The 17,879-nt window shown below is 30.7% G+C and overlaps 1 protein-coding gene across 4 annotated transcripts in view; it reads right to left on the reverse strand.

Moving 5' to 3' along the window:
* Positions 1-17,879, reverse strand: part of LOC139487334 (tetratricopeptide repeat protein 41-like) — a 51,288-nt gene that overhangs the window by 16,897 nt on the left and 16,512 nt on the right. For 3 of the 4 annotated variants that reach the window (XM_071272158.1, XM_071272159.1, XM_071272160.1), the window contains exons 5-13: positions 15,079-15,233; positions 14,119-14,563; positions 12,958-13,197; positions 9,679-9,883; positions 9,016-9,181; positions 8,587-8,739; positions 3,900-4,002; positions 3,154-3,287; positions 272-461 (exon numbers count right to left, since the gene is read on the reverse strand). In XM_071272158.1, coding sequence (XP_071128259.1) covers positions 272-461; positions 3,154-3,287; positions 3,900-4,002; positions 8,587-8,739; positions 9,016-9,181; positions 9,679-9,883; positions 12,958-13,197; positions 14,119-14,563; positions 15,079-15,233 — 1,791 coding nt within the window. Of the gene's footprint in view, positions 1-271; positions 462-3,153; positions 3,288-3,899; positions 4,003-8,586; positions 8,740-9,015; positions 9,182-9,678; positions 9,884-12,022; positions 12,077-12,957; positions 13,198-14,118; positions 14,564-15,078; positions 15,234-17,879 lie in introns of all 4 variants that reach the window. The other variant, XM_071272157.1, reaches the window with a different exon arrangement.

Raw genomic sequence — 17,879 nt, forward strand, 5'->3', positions numbered from 1 at the left:
TAATATAAAAAAGAAGATGTGGTATGATTGCCAATGAGACAACTGTCCACAAGAGACCAAAATGACACAGACATTAACAACTATAGGTCACTGTATGGCCTTCAACAATGAGCAAAGCAAAACAAGTTTATGGTAAAGGCAGAAGTTATGCTTGTGTAAGAATCCCTTTCATACTACAAGTAGAATACATTTTAAAAATTCATTTGTAACTAAAACTTTTTTCCATTGCATCAAATAATACCAATATATTTTTAATGGAAAAGTTTTATACCTTTCAAATTAAGTAAATCTAAGTCTAATTCTGTTTCTTCTTCTTCATCACTAGCATCCATGACAATACGAAGGGACTTAACAAACCACTTCTCTGCTTCTTGCTTATCTCCCCTTTCTTGACAAAATCTTCCTAACATTTCCTGTGTTTTGGCTTGTAAGAACAAATCATCTCTAGTCAATGGGTAGTTCTACAATAAAAATATAAACAAATGAATCAGAAGTCATGAATACTGTTTCCATGGAGAGGTAGCATCTATAAATTACTAATAGTTAGAACATTAAAAGACCAGTACTTCAGAGACTGAATGTTTAAAAAAAAGTTAAATGCATTAAGGCATGATAGAAGTTGGAGTTTTCTTTCACCAGTAAATACCAGTTCTAAATAATATATTGAGACTTACACCCCACCTTCCTCCTTTTAGTTGTTTAGATTTTGCTCAATCTAGTCTTTTTTCTGTAGTGTTTTGTCTGTAAATATTTTTTCTTTTAGTCATGGTGTTATAATTTGATTCCACTTATGAGTTTTAATTGGCCCTTGCTACCCTCCCTAACTCCTTTATTATCTCCTTTATTGACAATGATCCCAAATATAATTGTCTTTACAAAATTAGAGCATATATATTGTTTTCTACTTGGTAGTAAATTAATATAGAGATCCATTTTGTTACACCTTGTGATCAATTTATTTGGCAATCATCAATCGCAGTCAGCAGGGTTTAAGAACATCAGTTGCTCGACTTGCTATTAAAATGTGTTTTGTTAAGATATATATATATATTTTTTCACTCTTTCGGTATTTTGGAAAATGTTGTTTGTTCTGTATTTACCCCCATCTACAACGGAATTTGTTACATGCACACGTATAAAAATTGCGGTTTTTATCCAACGCAATCATAGGTTTGAATGTTGTTTTCAATTTAGACTTGTATACTTTATGTAAGAGAAATTAATCTTATCCAGTATTGGTATCATATGTTATATAAGAATATAGTTTGAGGTTTATAAAATTAAAACAGGAAAGTGGGTATGAGTCTAGATAAACTTTCATATTCATTTTTTGCTTACATTGCATGAAATTGTTAGAATCTAAATAACAAGATAAGAAAAATATATACTAGTATCTGAAATCATTTCATCCAGATAAACACATTTTCATATTTTAACAAATATCTGTACCCGACACCAAAATTATTAGGAGAGTGAAGAAAGTACACTGTGTCTTCCAGTACACCTAATATTGCTGTTTAAATCAGAGTGAATAATCATTAAATATCAGCAGGAAACAGTATATGTATAGATTATCAGGTTTTCTACACATTGATATCGTAAAATATCAGCCGCGAGCCACAATGTGAACCTTTTTGGCGAGTGAGCGTAGAGAACGAGTTAAAAAGTTTCACATTGTGTCGAGCGGCTAATATTTTACGATATCTATACGAAGAAAACCCGATTATCTTTTTATCATTCTATTACTGGTCATTTCTTTTCCCCATAGACAGTTTTATGCTTGACGAAAGAAAGCTTGATAACTTCTCCTCTCGCATTGTGACGTCGCTGATAACTTCTCCTCTCACATTGTGACATCGCTGATAATGCCTGGTCTCGTTTTGAAGTCTTGATACGAGAATTACGGAACAACAGAGCAGGGTGATATAGGCAGAGGGAAGGACAATAAAAGGATACACATTGAAAAAATGTTACTTAAAGTTGAACCTTTACCAAGAAAAAGTACAAATCAGTGTAGATAGTAATAGTAGAACAGATCTCTAATAGCTACAAGTAAATCTTCATATATCTTAGTTAAAAATAAAGTGAAGTACACCAAAAATGTCTGTGAATCTTCTCCCAAGCAAGATTATACATAAATATCTCATTTAATAACAAAAGTGTTCCATGTAAAAAACAAGCTAAAAATTTCTGTGGCTATCATAAAAGTCATTACCATATCTATGAACTGAAATACAAATGGTGCCGTTAACATTTTTATTCACAAATGTTATTTAAATTTTCCAAATGAAAATACTTTTCCAACATTTTATTTTAAATTTTTATTTAATACAATGTTAAAGACTTATACAATCAAATAGCATCACACTATAATATAGGTAGGGACATTTTTAGCTGCTGCTGCATAGCACTTATCAATTTTTTTACATGATTTATTTTATTTACATTTATGCAAAAAAAATCACACTTGTTAGGCTGACTTCAAAATTTGAGTTCAAGCCTTTTTTCTCTAGAATATTTAACATTCATAATGGAGCAACATTTTGGAATGTTTTTAACAAGATTCTTTTTTTCTAAATAGAATCTAATAAAATTTCAAAATGGAGCATTCTATTCTTTTTTACAAATCATGAGTTGTCTCCCATTGGTAAAAAGTTGTTGTTCTTTGGTAGATGATGTATGCATATTTGCTAAGGTTAAACATTTCAGAAAAATATAATATATAGCAGACACTAATTTGTATTTACAGTTGACTTCCCAGAAAACATCATTTCAGAAAAGAAAAAAAAAGTTGCGTAAACAATGAAATCATTATGCATAAATAAGAGACTTTTAAAAACACTTGTTGGATGAAAAGACATTAACTTTTTAAAATGCAAGAAAACATCTAACTTTCAAGCATATCATTATTTCTTAACAAATAGCAATAAATAGAATTCAAAACTTTACTATTTTTTTACCTACCATATTGAAAATTTGCCCATATGATACAGAAAAACTAAGATTAAAACTTTGATTTAACTGAATTCAATCTAAGCCTGAGTGTTTCAACATCTGTTATTATTTCAAAAGGAACTTGATCAGTCTAAATCACAATTAACAGCTGAAAAAGGGTTAACACATATATGCTTTATGCTATAAATTTGTACATACTGTCTGTAGTTTATTGTTGAGTGATGTAAGGATATCTTCAGTAGCTCCACTATGTCCCATGTCTTTCAGGAACATGGCAACTAACCATGACAACTTTGTAGCAAATGGTGGGAATGCTGGCCCTCTTTTGTCGTCTGCAATAAAAATATAAACAGCTATTGCTTCAGTATTGGTATGATTCTATTGATTCAAACTGTCTATAAATTTTGACTGTGATTAAAAGGACTTTGTTGGGGAAGTGAGCTATACATAGAACAAGAAATAAACAAAATGCTATTTGAAATTGATGAAATTTCTTATACATTGTTATAATTATGCTTATCATTTTCCCCCCTGATGGAAAAAATATGTCTCTATGAAAATAAGAGCATGTGTGCTACCTTTACTACAAATGCTTACTTCTAGGCCATGTAATCTCTGGTGGACAGTTTTCTAATTGACCATCATATCATATTTTCATTTAAATTGACAGCATTATAGCGATCATACTAAGATTTTGAAAGTCAGACTGTTCTGATGAATTTCAAATTAATTTAAAAAAATTAAAAATTCTTATGTCTGATATGCCTACAATATGTGAGAATATTTCCCAGTGTTGAAGACATATTAGTGCTCTTAAGTTGTTTCCTGTCCTTTAGTCTTGTTGTTGTCTCTTTGACACATTCTCTATTTCCATTCTCAATTTTATTGCTTAAAGGAAATGCCAAGTTTAAATTATATTATTCTTGATTTATCAACAATTTTACCTTTATTTTGAATCTCTACAAGTTTGTGTTTTGATTCTGTCAAGAAAATTGTATCAATTCCATCGTCCTTTGCTACACTTTCTTTCTTTGTGCTTTCTTCCAACTAAAAAAGAATAAGATTTAACCAAAATAAATACTTTTGTACAATATGGGAAATTGCAGGATTCTGTAAGGAAGCTTCATGACAAAGTATACCTGGTTTTTAGTCTAGTCGTTTACTAAAAATTAAGTAAACGATTTAAGGCACATTAAAATCTCATTTTTCCTATCAATCCTATCACACTCCATAGTTTAATTTTTCATATTTTCAAAATCTTGAAAATCTTGAAAATTTGTAAAACAATTGACTGCTAATTAGCCAAATCTAAACAAACAAAAAATAATTATTTCTCGTTCTGATCAGTGTACATATGTTTGTAAAATAAACAGATTAATGTTGCCCTATTAACATTAATTTTCAAATTGTACATGAATTTCATTTTTTAAATTTGCCTCATATCCCTGTTTGTAAAAAAAAACATCTTTTTAGACTCAGATTAAACAAACTTAATCATTCCAAAGCAAGATATCTTCATGAAATAGAGGTGTACTTATATAATTAGTGATAACTTTTGGCATGGTTTGTGGTAATACAGGGTCTTTGGAACGTGTGGTTGCAATATACAAAACAATATAATATACTTTTTTTTTTAAACCAAATCCATGTGAACCCCCTTCTTGTCCCCCTTATTTTCTTTCATCAGATTATGTGTCTAAAATTTATGTCAATTTGTATCTCAATCAGATATTTTAATTTATTAATTTATCATTTTATAATGTGGATTACTGATTAAAAATCTAAAGTCTATCAAGATAAACTATTTACATACATGTGATATATGGAGATAATTTCTTCTTAACAAAATGCTTAATGTTGAATATTATTGGTTTAAGGTTGTAAGTTATAGTAAATAGTTGATGTCAAAGATTTTTATATTTGCAAACAAATTTGACAAAACATAATACATAATTTTGCAATATCTTTTATTTATTTTGAAAGCAAGTAAATTTACTAAATGAAAACCAAGTCACAAAATCTTTATTTCTCAATAACCTGTCCTTAGATTAAATAAATGATTTGCGGATGCAAGATAAATTTTATCTAGTTAATTCAAAATAATTAAAGAGTCACTTTAACTTCCTTTTAATATTAAAAACCTTTCTACAACTATGTTTCAAGTGACAAATTAATGTTAAAAGAAATAGATTTGTACTACGGTTGACATTTTGTTACAGTTCTTTGGGATCTTTACCCCAAAAAGTAGTCTTTGAATGATTAACACCCAATAACTAATAAAAGTACCCCCTTAAATTCTGTCAGAAATTATAGTGCTAAGTTTGAATTAATTTATGTACCCTGATTTTTGAAAAAATAACAGACTTACTTATTACCCTGATTTTACATAACTTGATAGAACATAAAAAGCAGAGCAATCTCACCAAGAGATGTATTCAGGTTGACCTTATACCAGATGATTCATTTTCAACGGTATTTTTAATCACTGTATAAAATCATCATTTACTAAACATGTGATAAATATCAACAAATAAGTTAGATAGCTATACCTGGCTACTGTCTTTTATCAACGATAATAAATAAAAGGTTATACTGGGTGTATTGTGAAGTGGGAAGATATACTTCAGTTTTTATATCTGGATGGCTTCTACGATATTAAATGAACTATTTTATGACCAACTGTGTCTATGTAAAGTTTCTGGTGAGAAAAAATGGAAGTGTCTAAACTGCAAAGTGTTGCTTTGTGACTTATGTAAAGAACTACACTATGCTAAAGATCATGAAATTGTAGATATACCAGTTAAAGAGATTATTCCTGATGAGAACAACTCGTTTGATATCGTTTTAAATCAAGTGGTTTTGTGTGAACAACACGATCGGTCGTATTGGCAATATTGTGAATCATGTGATATATTAGTCTGCTTGACCTGCATTTCAAATTGCCACAATAATCACAAATTGAAAGAAATTTCTGACAGTTATAAAATCAAAATGGAGAAATTAAAAGGGCAACAAACAGCACTTAGTAAGTCAACTGCAGAACTAGATAGAAATTCTACTGAAATTTCTAAATGGCATAAAAAAGCAGAATTAAAGTATCAAAATGCAAAAGATGATATTATTATCAAGGAAAAGGTTTTGATAGATGCTGTACACGAATACACAAGAAAACTTCAGTCAGATTTGGAAAATAAGTGGAACACAATGCATGAAACATACACAACCAACCAGAAACATGTGCAGTCAACTAGAACAAAGTTCAACAATGAACACACCAAACTTCAAGATATAATTGAGTCTAAAGACCTTGCAAGGGTCTTTGGAACATCAAAATCTGATGAATTAGCTGACACAAGTCAAGAATTGAACATGGACTCTAAACCAATGCAGGTTTTCATTCCTGGTGAGACCCCTGAGATAAACCAGTTCAACTTTGGAGAATTGCGCACTGATATTGAAGTCAAGCTAATGAATCTGTTCGCAACTGAAATAACAGATGTGAATTACTTATTGTGCTCCCGCGATGGAAGTGTTTGGATATACGATGAAAATGAGACTTTATTATACCATGCAATACCCGAAGGAAACCATCTTACAATTACGTCACGTTTTCAAATATTTTTCTTAAGTATGGACACTCTTCCAAAATCAGATGACCTACTTCTTTGTTCCGGTGAACCCACATTACAACAGTTGGACCGAATTCATGGAAAACTAACCGATTCTAAATATAGGACTGACTCATATGTATATACAACCGCCATCCACATCACCCATGATAAAAGAGTAATAGTTGGGGGTAAAGGTCAGAAGGGTGGGAATGTAGTAATTGTGCTCAATAAGAAAGGAAAACAAGACACATTTTATGAACATGGCCGAAACAGTGAAATTCTTTTCAAGAGAAGTCCTTGCCATATAACGACCTCTGCTGAGGGCAACATCTGTGTGGTGGATCGTGAGAGACTGACAGTACTGGACGGAAATGGGGAGGTTCTTAATATATATGATGGAAACGACAGAATAAATACATCTGACGATGAGTTTAACCCAACAGATATGGTAATTACACCACCAAATAATCTTATCGTAGCAGACTCTAAAAATCATTATCTACACGTTCTTAATAGTTCTGGAAAACTGTTAACTTATTTCAATACCAAAGATATTGGAATATTATTCCCAAGAAGCATGAGTTTTTCAAAAAATGAACACTTGTTTATAAGCGGCTCTACTGAGGAAGAAAATTCCAAAAAGACGATTCTTTTTGAAGTAAAAATTATTGGATATTGAAATAAACAATTGACTCACAAAAAAGCCATTAACAGCACTATGTTTTTCACAAATATTCCTTGTCTTGATTTTCATTCAGCCTTTCAAATCAAGTTTTGTTTTGTTTTTAAAATTAACACCATTCGAAAGTAAATATATTTCAAAATTAAGATGCTGCAATGTAAAAATTCCAGTAGAGCTGGGAAGATGGTATAACATTCCAAAAGAAGAGAGGACATGTAATTTGTGTTTAACTGAAATTGGCAATGAATACCATTATTTATTTGAATGCAACTCTATATTAGTAAAAAATATCAGAAGAGTACTATGTGAAATATCCGTGTGAAGCAAAAATGAAAGGACTACTGTTATTGACTAATATTAACGTGCTTAAAAATGTGTCTTTATTCATTTCAAAGTTAACTAAAATATTATAATATTAAAATACTATAATGTAAAGTAAAGTAATATTCTATATATTACATTTCTTCTAAGTTGTTTATTTATTTCTTTAATTGTATGTGATTGTATTTTGTATTTTTTGTAATTTACCTCTTGTTTCACATGTCAATGTGACGGAGTGTTTTTGAAATAAAAGCATATTGTATTGTATTGTATTGATTAATAAAACTTAAAGTTAACATTCTAATGTGCATATAACACACTGCCTGCCTTTATGACCCTATCATATCTATAGCCTTAAATGATGGCTTAAGTTCAAAAGTGTTCTGATCCATTAAAGTTCATAATTTTGCTTGATTGATTGATTTATTTCAGCCCTCTTTGCTAATCTATGACAGCCATATATTTTAAAGGCTGTGAAAGCCAGACTTAAAATAGGGAACCACCTAACTTCAAAAAGAAAACTGGCAACTCTTGGGAAGAAAGAGTGGAGTTTAGTATGGTGTTCATTATCACTGAACCAGTATATATTTGTTTAGGGGCCAGCTGAGGGACGCCTCCGGGTGCGAGAATTTCTCGTTGCTTTGAAGACCTGTTGGTGACCTTCTGCTGTTGTCTGCTCTATGGTCGGGTTGTTGTCTCTTTGGCACATTCCCCATTTCCATTCTCAATTTTATTAATTGATTAATCGGTGTTTAATGCCACTTTCAATACTATTGTGCTTAGTTAGTGGTGGCCAGTTTTTATTGATGGAGGAATCCTGATTGCCCAAAGAAAGCATTGGAAAAACTGGTAGCTGGTGAGCAATGAATGTGAAAATAAAATTGAGAATGGTAATGGGGAATGTGTCATAGAGACAACAACCCGACCAAAGATAAATATTAATGAAATCAATGTATGGCCAAGATACATTAACAATAAATTTGCTTGACCTTTTCCTAATTAAAGAATCAAACAAACCTTTTGAAGTTCCGTGTCTGGTATACTGCCTGTTTCTTCAATGATAGATAATTCTCCTTCTGGTGCTGGTGTTGTTATTATTATAGGTATAGTGGGTGTGTCTGATTTCTCTTCCATAGACATACTAGTGGACATTTCTTCTCGGTCAAAATCCTACAGTAAAAGGTAAGTATATGTGATACAACAGATTACTAGTTTACTACCATATATTGACCAGTAGAAATCAGACTGACAGGCAATTTATGAAACAAAAAACTTTGATACAAGATCTAGGGTAACAATGAGAACAAAAAGGTGTGAAAAACTTATGCTATTATTCATCGCCTCAATGTTGATCATAAATATTAGCTTCAAAACTTTTTCTTTTTCACTGTTTTCTATGAGTTCATAGTTTTATAAATTGTAATCAAAGGCTTAAATGTTCTGTACCTCACTATCATAAACCACAGGATCCAGTATACCAAGTTTCATTAACATCTGTTGGTATGTTGTTGTTACACTAATGCCCTCATCTTTCAGAATATTCCAGTAGAATGCTAGATCCTGTCTGTTTGATGGATTTTTCTTGGTTTCATCTAGGAAACCTTCCAAAATCCTAAAATTTATATAAAATAATAATTGTATGTAAAATCATTACAAACTACATGTATAAGAAGTTCAGTCATTCGATTCTTTAAATTCCATAGAAAATCATCCAAATGAAAAAATACGATGTGTCAGTGACATTAAAAATCTATATCACAACAACCAGAAACACCAGGAACCAAATGACAAAATATGATTAGTATTTCATTGTGACAGCAAACGAACAACACAATTTAAGCAAAATAGACATAAAATAGGTCTAGAGATTTTACATGTATATTAAACTTTAAGACGGACTGTCTATTGATGTAAAGTATTCAATAATTGAAGGACGCCTCTGGGTGCGGGAATTTCTCGCTACATTGAAGACCTGTTGGTGACCTTCTGCTGTTGTTTTTTTCTATGGTCGGGTTGTTGTCTCTTTGGCACATTCCCCATTTCCATTCTCAATTTTATAATAGTATATCTTAAGGGTGTAAATTCTTTGAAAAATAACAAACAACTTACACAGGATCAGTCAACACCTTAACAAGAGTTTTTATGTCACCAGCACTCAACAGTTGCCATGGTAACTCTTCAATGGTTCTCTGACAAAAAGGCTGCTTGAGAAAAAACTTTGCTACATGACTGTGGAATTTTTTCTTCTGTTCTTTCCATTCGTTTTCTGGTTCATTTGACGTGGCAGCAGATCCACCACCCGCTTTTAATGAATCTGGAATATATTAAATATACATGTCAATCTAGGGTAGGGTCTTTGATCATTTAAAGATTATTTTTTAAGCAAAGTTAACCTGGTACAAACAGGATTTTAACAGACCCTTTTATTACAAATATCAAAGCATACCGTATCCACTGGGCATTTTTTTCAAAGTTTTGATTATTTTATAAGAACTGAATCTAAATATTTATACAATTTAATTCACATATCTTAATCTTGTAAAAATAATTTGGATGCTCCTAAATTGGTACAAAAAGGGTCTGCACAGACTGGAAAAAATAAAAAATTCTCATGGGTTGTTTTTTTAAGATTTAGACCAAAAAATAGAACTTGACAAGGAAAAAACATGTCACATGTATGTAGATTATTGTATGTCTACTGGTAGTTTAATGTGAATTTATTAATACCACATCTGCATAGAAAAATTGTGTTTGTAAAATTTGGGTAAAAGTATCTTTAAAATAGTTTAAGAAAACAGAAAAATAAGTTGTTGTTTTGCTTAGAAAATATGACAAAACATTAAAGTTATCACAAAATGTTTGTTAACTTTTGAATCAAACTAAGTTATCCCACGTTCAGAGGGTTTTAATAAAAAAAAATATATAACACAGTTTATTGAGAAACTGCTGTAATATTTTTTTCCTGAATACAAAAAAATATCTGAATGACACTGTCATACTTTTCACATATTCAAAATGCATCCAGTTTTCAGTTGTATAACATAACATAAATATTTTATCATAGTAATTATTCAAATAATTTCTAAATTTACCCCATCTTTATTTTAATCAAATGTCAATATTTATTGACAAGAATTGTTATCAGTGTTGACTCTACTTTGACAGACTTACAACTGTAGCTTTAAATTTATGTTTGAAATGGTGTCATAGTGACCTACTTTACACAGTGTTTATATTTTTAGTGATACTTCTAATAATATGTGATTATTTAACCTACATTTTGTTTATTTTGAACTTTTAAGAAATAGAGCTTATAGAAACAAATAACGAGAAGGCAAATGGTGTTAAATTTAAGATTTTAAGCATTTTTAAAAACTAAAATATATTTTAACATCTAAGAAATATTAAGCATTGTACTGTGTATACGAAAAGCTATTCTTGCAATTTTGAACTTCTATTTCTGAACAAATTTCAAAGTTTAACACAATAAAAAGGAAGGTTAAATGGTACCAATAAACATAAATGGTGTTTCGAAATAACTTTTTAAAAGGACCTAGTAAAAAAATACATGTCATAGTACTGATCCTGCTACCATTGTTAAGGATGGCACCAATACCTTGACAACAGTCACATCCAAGACAAAAAACAAAACACATTGTTTATTTCATGACTAAGTATAAAAAAAGGTCATGATCACTGAGCAATTATGAATCAAATTTTATAGGCAAATATAATCTGTAAAAGTTTACATTTCACATATATCACAAACAAAAGTGACAGATTTTGACAATTTTTAAGATGGAAACATACATATAGAACAACATCAACCATAAAACCAAATGGGGAGGGGGGATTTTTCCAAGTTTACATATATTTTTCAATGTAGCTTAAAACGGTATATCAAGATAGCATACATGTAGATGATAAGCAAAATTGTTAAGGTGTTACATATAAAGTTTTTATATAAAGCAAACCTGCAAATAAAATTGACAATTTGGAATTTTATTTATGAAGGGCCAAAAAGCATAATACAATGAACAATTTATTATTAGAATTATATTTGAGTGCCTCAAAACAATATCAATGAGTCATTTTTTTCATTTAAGAAAATCAAAAAGAAATTTCAATATTTTTTTTTGTTTTTATCAATGATGTAATATATATACTAAACTATCAATTGCAATTATACACACTAAAATATGTCCCTGGTTCCAAACGAATTTTGCTACTATTAATGAAATCCTAGAGAAAGATTCTTTTCTAGCAATGAGCAATATATATAACATTGTTTGAGTTTTTTTCCAAAATATATATAGCTATATAGCTAACATTCATTTTATTGAGTTTGACACCAGGATTATCTACATTGATTTGAATTAAGGCACTAATGTTAATGGTTAGTCCAGGTCTAATAACACTGTTATGATGTAAGGCAGGGATTTCTCAAACCTACGGAGACTAAACTGCTTCATTTGGTTCTTTCTACTGTCTTTCTTTTTAGCACCTCCTAAAATAGCATGCATATATACATAATATTGGACTAGAGACTAACAGGAAGGATAAAATCTAAGAAACAAAGCAATGTGTGAGCATATTGGATCCTCGACATGTATCTAACATGTCATCTTGTGCATATAACAAAGTACACAAGTCTATTTGTCACTTTGTTAAGTAAATATCAGAAAACAGCAAACAAACAATTTTTTAAGTCTAGCCTGAAGAAAATTTAATACCTGCATCAAAACAGGTCAACATCGTTTCATACAGAAGAATTCTTGGATAATATACAACTTAAAGAATGATTTTCTAATACAAACAAATTTCAATCTTTGAATAAACATTCATAATAGAAGGTCAATGTGTGTTTCATCATCTCAGAATTTCTAAATGGTATTTCATATTAAATCACTATAAGGAAAAAATTAATATATTATACCCCCAAAAAAATTAACAAACAAAATTGATGTTTTATATATATAAAAAAAGTATTCAATTTTTGCCTTCAAATATTTTTTTTCAGATTTTAAAAGGAAAAAGGAAGAACACAACCTGAAACAGGAAAAAAAAGAAAAACAATATATCAAACTTTAATTAAGCTCAATACACAATCCACAACTGATGGTAGCAATATTAGCATGCAGCATGCAAATGCTATTTTGTGAAACTGTGAAACAGCAATTATTTCATGATGGTTTAAATTTCAAGACTGATGATGTTTTGGCAAATGACATTTTTTAAATAAAGAAAAATAGTCATGATAGTTGGGAGTTGCAAACCCATCAAAATATAGATCAGAACTAACTATTGAACAAGAAGAGGCAAAATGTTTGTACACAATTTGATATCTTTTTGTTATAACCAAAAAGCTTTTTGTTCTTCAATACTTACGTAATAAAACATATTCCACTATTTCTTTTAAATGCTGATGTGAAAAATCTAAGAGACCATTTGATTTCTCAAGAAGGAAGTTGCCAATGCAATTTCTGAACTGCAACCAATCATAACTTTTCACCTCTCTCGTGTTACAATAACCAAGAGTCTGTAATATTGTTAGCACTTCCTCTACTGTTAATCCACCTCGACATACAGCGAACAATCTTAGAGTATCAGGTATCCAACCCTCTAATTCTTTAAAGAAGAAAAGAAAATCATGATTATTGATATGGTCGCATATCATTCAAAGGGAGATAACTCAAATTTATTTCTATTCTAATGCTGTTACATTTACAATGTTAATGACACATAAATCTCAGCTTCGTGTAAATGTTATTTTATAAGTAAACAGTTAACTATGTTATGCATGTTTTTGTGTTAAATCATGCTCAAGTTGTTTGAATTAAAGGATAACTACATATAAATACAAAAACTAAATAGTGGTTAATTGACCGTGTATGTACTTTTTGATTTTTGGAGAATTGTTGTAAATTTAACATCTTATTTGACATTTGGATTAATTCATTAGTTTTAAGTGAAAAGTGAGCGGTTTAGCTAGCTATAAGACAAGGTTTATTCCAACATTTTCTAAATAAGAAAATGCCTTACCAAGTCATAAATATGTCAGTTGTTATCCATTTGTTTGATGTGTTTGAGCTTTTGATTTTGCAATTTGATTAGGTACTTTCCTCAGAGTTCAGTATTTTTGTTATTTTTCTTTTTTCTATTTCTATAAGAAAATATGATGCTAGGTGTATTGTATGTATACATGTCTATTGTTTGATACTGCATATATTTTCACTCTAGATGTATTTTGGATATTTTCGGTTGCTGTCTCATAAACATATATCCCACATATCTTTTCATTTACAACTATGATCGGCTTGCTAACTTCATTTGATCTTTTGTGGATAGTTGTCTTTTTGGCAATCATGTGACGTCTCCTTATTTCTATAATGTAATACTACACTATATTTTTTTTTGATTTTTTGATTATCTTGTATCTTGTTTAAAAAAATAGAAAATGATTATGTGATTATATTGGCAAAATATTTGTGATTATGTGATAACTTGGACACTCCCATGAGGGGCCTCACTACAGTAATAATACCCTACCTAATTCAGCTTCATCCTCCGCATCTCCATACAAACTTTCTTTATTCCAACTGTATTCTTTTGTCCATCGTTGAAAACATCGAACACATAAGTCCCTTAATGATGAAATTTTGTCATAAGTCTCGTCCAGATATTCGGCTAAATTTGAATGAACACTGTAAGATTCTATTTCATTTCCTAATATATTCAGAAATAGCGGATTTTTTGTGAGTTTGACATCGTTAATTTGTTGATAGTGGTTTTTATTTAACAAGTGAAAATGTTGTTGCATGTGTTCTTCAAGAAATTGCATTTGTAATTGAATGGTATTAAATACAGGCATTGATAACAATGTACAGTCTTGTCTCCGTGACAGTCCATGATACACTAAATCTGACCTACTCATTGTACAGATGATCTTACACTGTGGTGGGAATGGAAATGGCAGCCACTGTAGTTCTTTAACCTACAAAAAAAATTCTTCAGTATTATATAGAATACACAAATCGAATCAGTCTAGAAACTTGATTGTGGATGAGGTGATCTGAAATAAATCTCTTTATTTCACAGGAAACAAAATCACATGTGTTGTTCTGCCAAGCATAACTCTCTAGTAATTCAAAATATAGAAGAAATAAGAAGTAGGTGTCTGGCAGATCCAAATAGCAAGCAAACATTACAACTCATCACAGTTCAGCTGTTTACCAAATATGAAGTCATTCTATTCAATAGTATTTGAGAAATGTGTGTTGAAATATAAAAAAAGTGAAAGTTTTTGCAAAATAAAAGTAGGTGTATCTGACAGATTGGCAAAATACTAGAATATTGCACCTTATCGCTTTAATTTGTAGTTGCTGACCAAAAAAAAAGTCTTTCATTCAAGTAGTTTCTGAAAAAGTGTGACAAAAAAAATTGGATGAACAGACTGATGAATAAAATGACAACAAAGTGATAACAATATAGCCCTACTCAAGTATTTACCTGTCTGATAGTCTTCCCAAGTGTTGCACCAATTTCATCCAAACCATCAATAACTATGACAGATGGACCTAACGATGCCACAGCATTAAATGCTTCACAGACTTCCTGGAAGGTCCAAGGTCCCCCATTGTCTGTTACCACTGTTGATTCCCTGTCTAAAAAAAAAGAAAAAAATCAAATTTATTAGCTTTGTTGACAACAGACACAATTGGTCACTGTTTACCTGATTGTGTGTGGGCAGAATATATACATGAAAATTGGGTTATTTTTATTAATCTTTCATGATGTCAGTTTAACAATCATGCGAACATTAAGCTAATTTTGGCCAATGATAAAACTTATTTACAATAAATTTGACAAGATACTCTTGTACTGTTTTAATGAAGTCATGTTTCATTCTTCAAAATGTGATTCAAATAATTAGTCTCTTATATGGCAAATTTAGATTTCAGAATTAAGAATAACATTTTATTCCAATTAATTCAGATATACTTTTCATATTAGTTTCATAAATATGCCTTTCAACTTTCTCTAAATTAAATGGAAACAAGAATGTGTCCAAAGTACACGGATGCCCCACTCGCACTATTATTTTCCATGTTCAATGGACCATGAAATTGGATAAACAAGAATGTGTCCACAGTACACGGATGCCCCACTCACACTATCATTTTCTATGTTTAAAGGACTGTGAAATTGGAATAAATTCTCTAATTTGGCATTAAAATTAGAATGATCTTATCAAAGGGAACATGTATACTAAGTTTCAAGTTGATTGGACTTCTACTTTATCAAAAACTACCTTGACCAAAAACTTTAACCTGAAATTTGCACTATCATTTTCTATGTTCAGTGAACCGTAAAATTGGGGTCAAAACTCTAATTTGGCATTTAAATTAGAAAGATCATATCATAGGGCACATGTATACTAAGTTTCAAGTTGATTGGACTTCAACTTCATCAAAAACTACCTTGACCAAAAACTTTAACCTGAAGCCAAAAACTTTAACCTGAAATTTGCACTATCATTTTCTATGTTCAGTGAACCGTAAAAATGGGGTCAAAACTCTAATTTGGCATTTAAATTAGAAAGATCATATCATAGGGCACATGTATACTAAGTTTCAAGTTGATTGGACTTCAACTTCATCAAAAACTACCTTGACCAAAAACTTTAACCTGAAATTTGCACTATCATTTTCTATGTTCAGTGAACCGTAAAATTGGGGTCAAAACTCTAATTTGGCATTTAAATTAGAAAGATCATATCATAGGGCACATGTATACTAAGTTTCAAGTTGATTGGACTTCAACTTCATCAAAAACTACCTTGACCAAAAACTTTAACCTGAAGCCAAAAACTTTAACCTGAAATTTGCACTATCATTTTCTATGTTCAGTGAACCGTAAAATTGGGGTCAAAACTCTAATTTGGCATTTAAATTAGAAAGATCATATCATAGGGCACATGTATACTAAGTTTCAAGTTGATTGGACTTCAACTTCATCAAAAACTACCTTGACCAAAAACTTTAACCTGAAGCCAAAAACTTTAACCTGAAATTTGCACTATCATTTTCTATGTTCAGTGAACCGTAAAATTGGGGTCAAAACTCTAATTTGGCATTTAAATTAGAAAGATCATATCATAGGGCACATGTATACTAAGTTTCAAGTTGATTGGACTTCAACTTCATCAAAAACTACCTTGACCAAAAACTTTAACCTGAAGCCAAAAACTTTAACCTGAAATTTGCACTATCATTTTCTATCAGTGAACCGTAAAATTGGGGTCAAAACTCTAATTTGGCATTTAAATTAGAAAGATCATATCATAAGGAACATGTGTACTAAGTTTCAAGTTGATTGGACTTCAACTTCATCAAAAACTACCTTGACCAAAAACTTTAACCTGAAGCGGGACAGACGGACGAACGAACAGACGAACGAACGAACGAACGAACAGACGGACGAACGGACGCACAGACCAGAAAACATAATGCCCCTCTACTATCGTAGGTGGGGCATAAAAATATAATTAGGCATTAAAATTAGAAAGATAATATCATAGAGAACATGTATACTAAGTTTCAAGTTGATTGGACGTCAACGTCATCAAAAACTACCTTGACCAAAAACTTTAACCTGAAACATGCACTGTCATTTTCTATGTTCAGTGGACCATGTAATTGGGGTCAAAAGTTTAATTTGGCATTAAAATTAGAAAGATCATATCATAAGGAACATGTGTACTAAGTTTCAAGTTGATTGGACTTCAACTTCATCAAAAACTACCTTGACCAAAAACTTTAACCTGAAGCGGGACAGAAGGACGAACAGACAGACAGACAGACGAACGGACGCACAGACCAGAAAACATAATGCCGCTCTACTATCGTAGGTGGGGCATAAAAATGCAAATGCTTTGTTATAAATTAGGGTGTTTGTTTCGTAGGTGGGGCATAAAAATGCAAATGCTTTGTTATAAATTAGGGTGTTTGTTTCGTAGGTGGGGCATAAAAATGCAAATGCTTTGTTATAAATTAAGGTGTTTGTTTTTCTCATTTCAACTGTTTCATAGTTTCTTGTCTGTGTGATGAAAGCAATTATCGGCAACCATAAGCCCTTCAACAATGACAAAAATTCAGCTATCATTTGAACTTTGAAGGATAATTGTTTTATTGGCAATTAAACCAAATCACTAAATTTTCATATAAAATATATATCTTAAATTTATAGAAGAAAAATAATTTACAAATTGGAGATTATAAGATGAAATTGATTACAGGTGGGAACTTTTA

This window comes from Mytilus edulis, chromosome 1 (assembly GCF_963676685.1).
Source record: "Mytilus edulis chromosome 1, xbMytEdul2.2, whole genome shotgun sequence".
Lineage (NCBI taxonomy): Eukaryota > Metazoa > Mollusca > Bivalvia > Mytilida > Mytilidae > Mytilus > Mytilus edulis.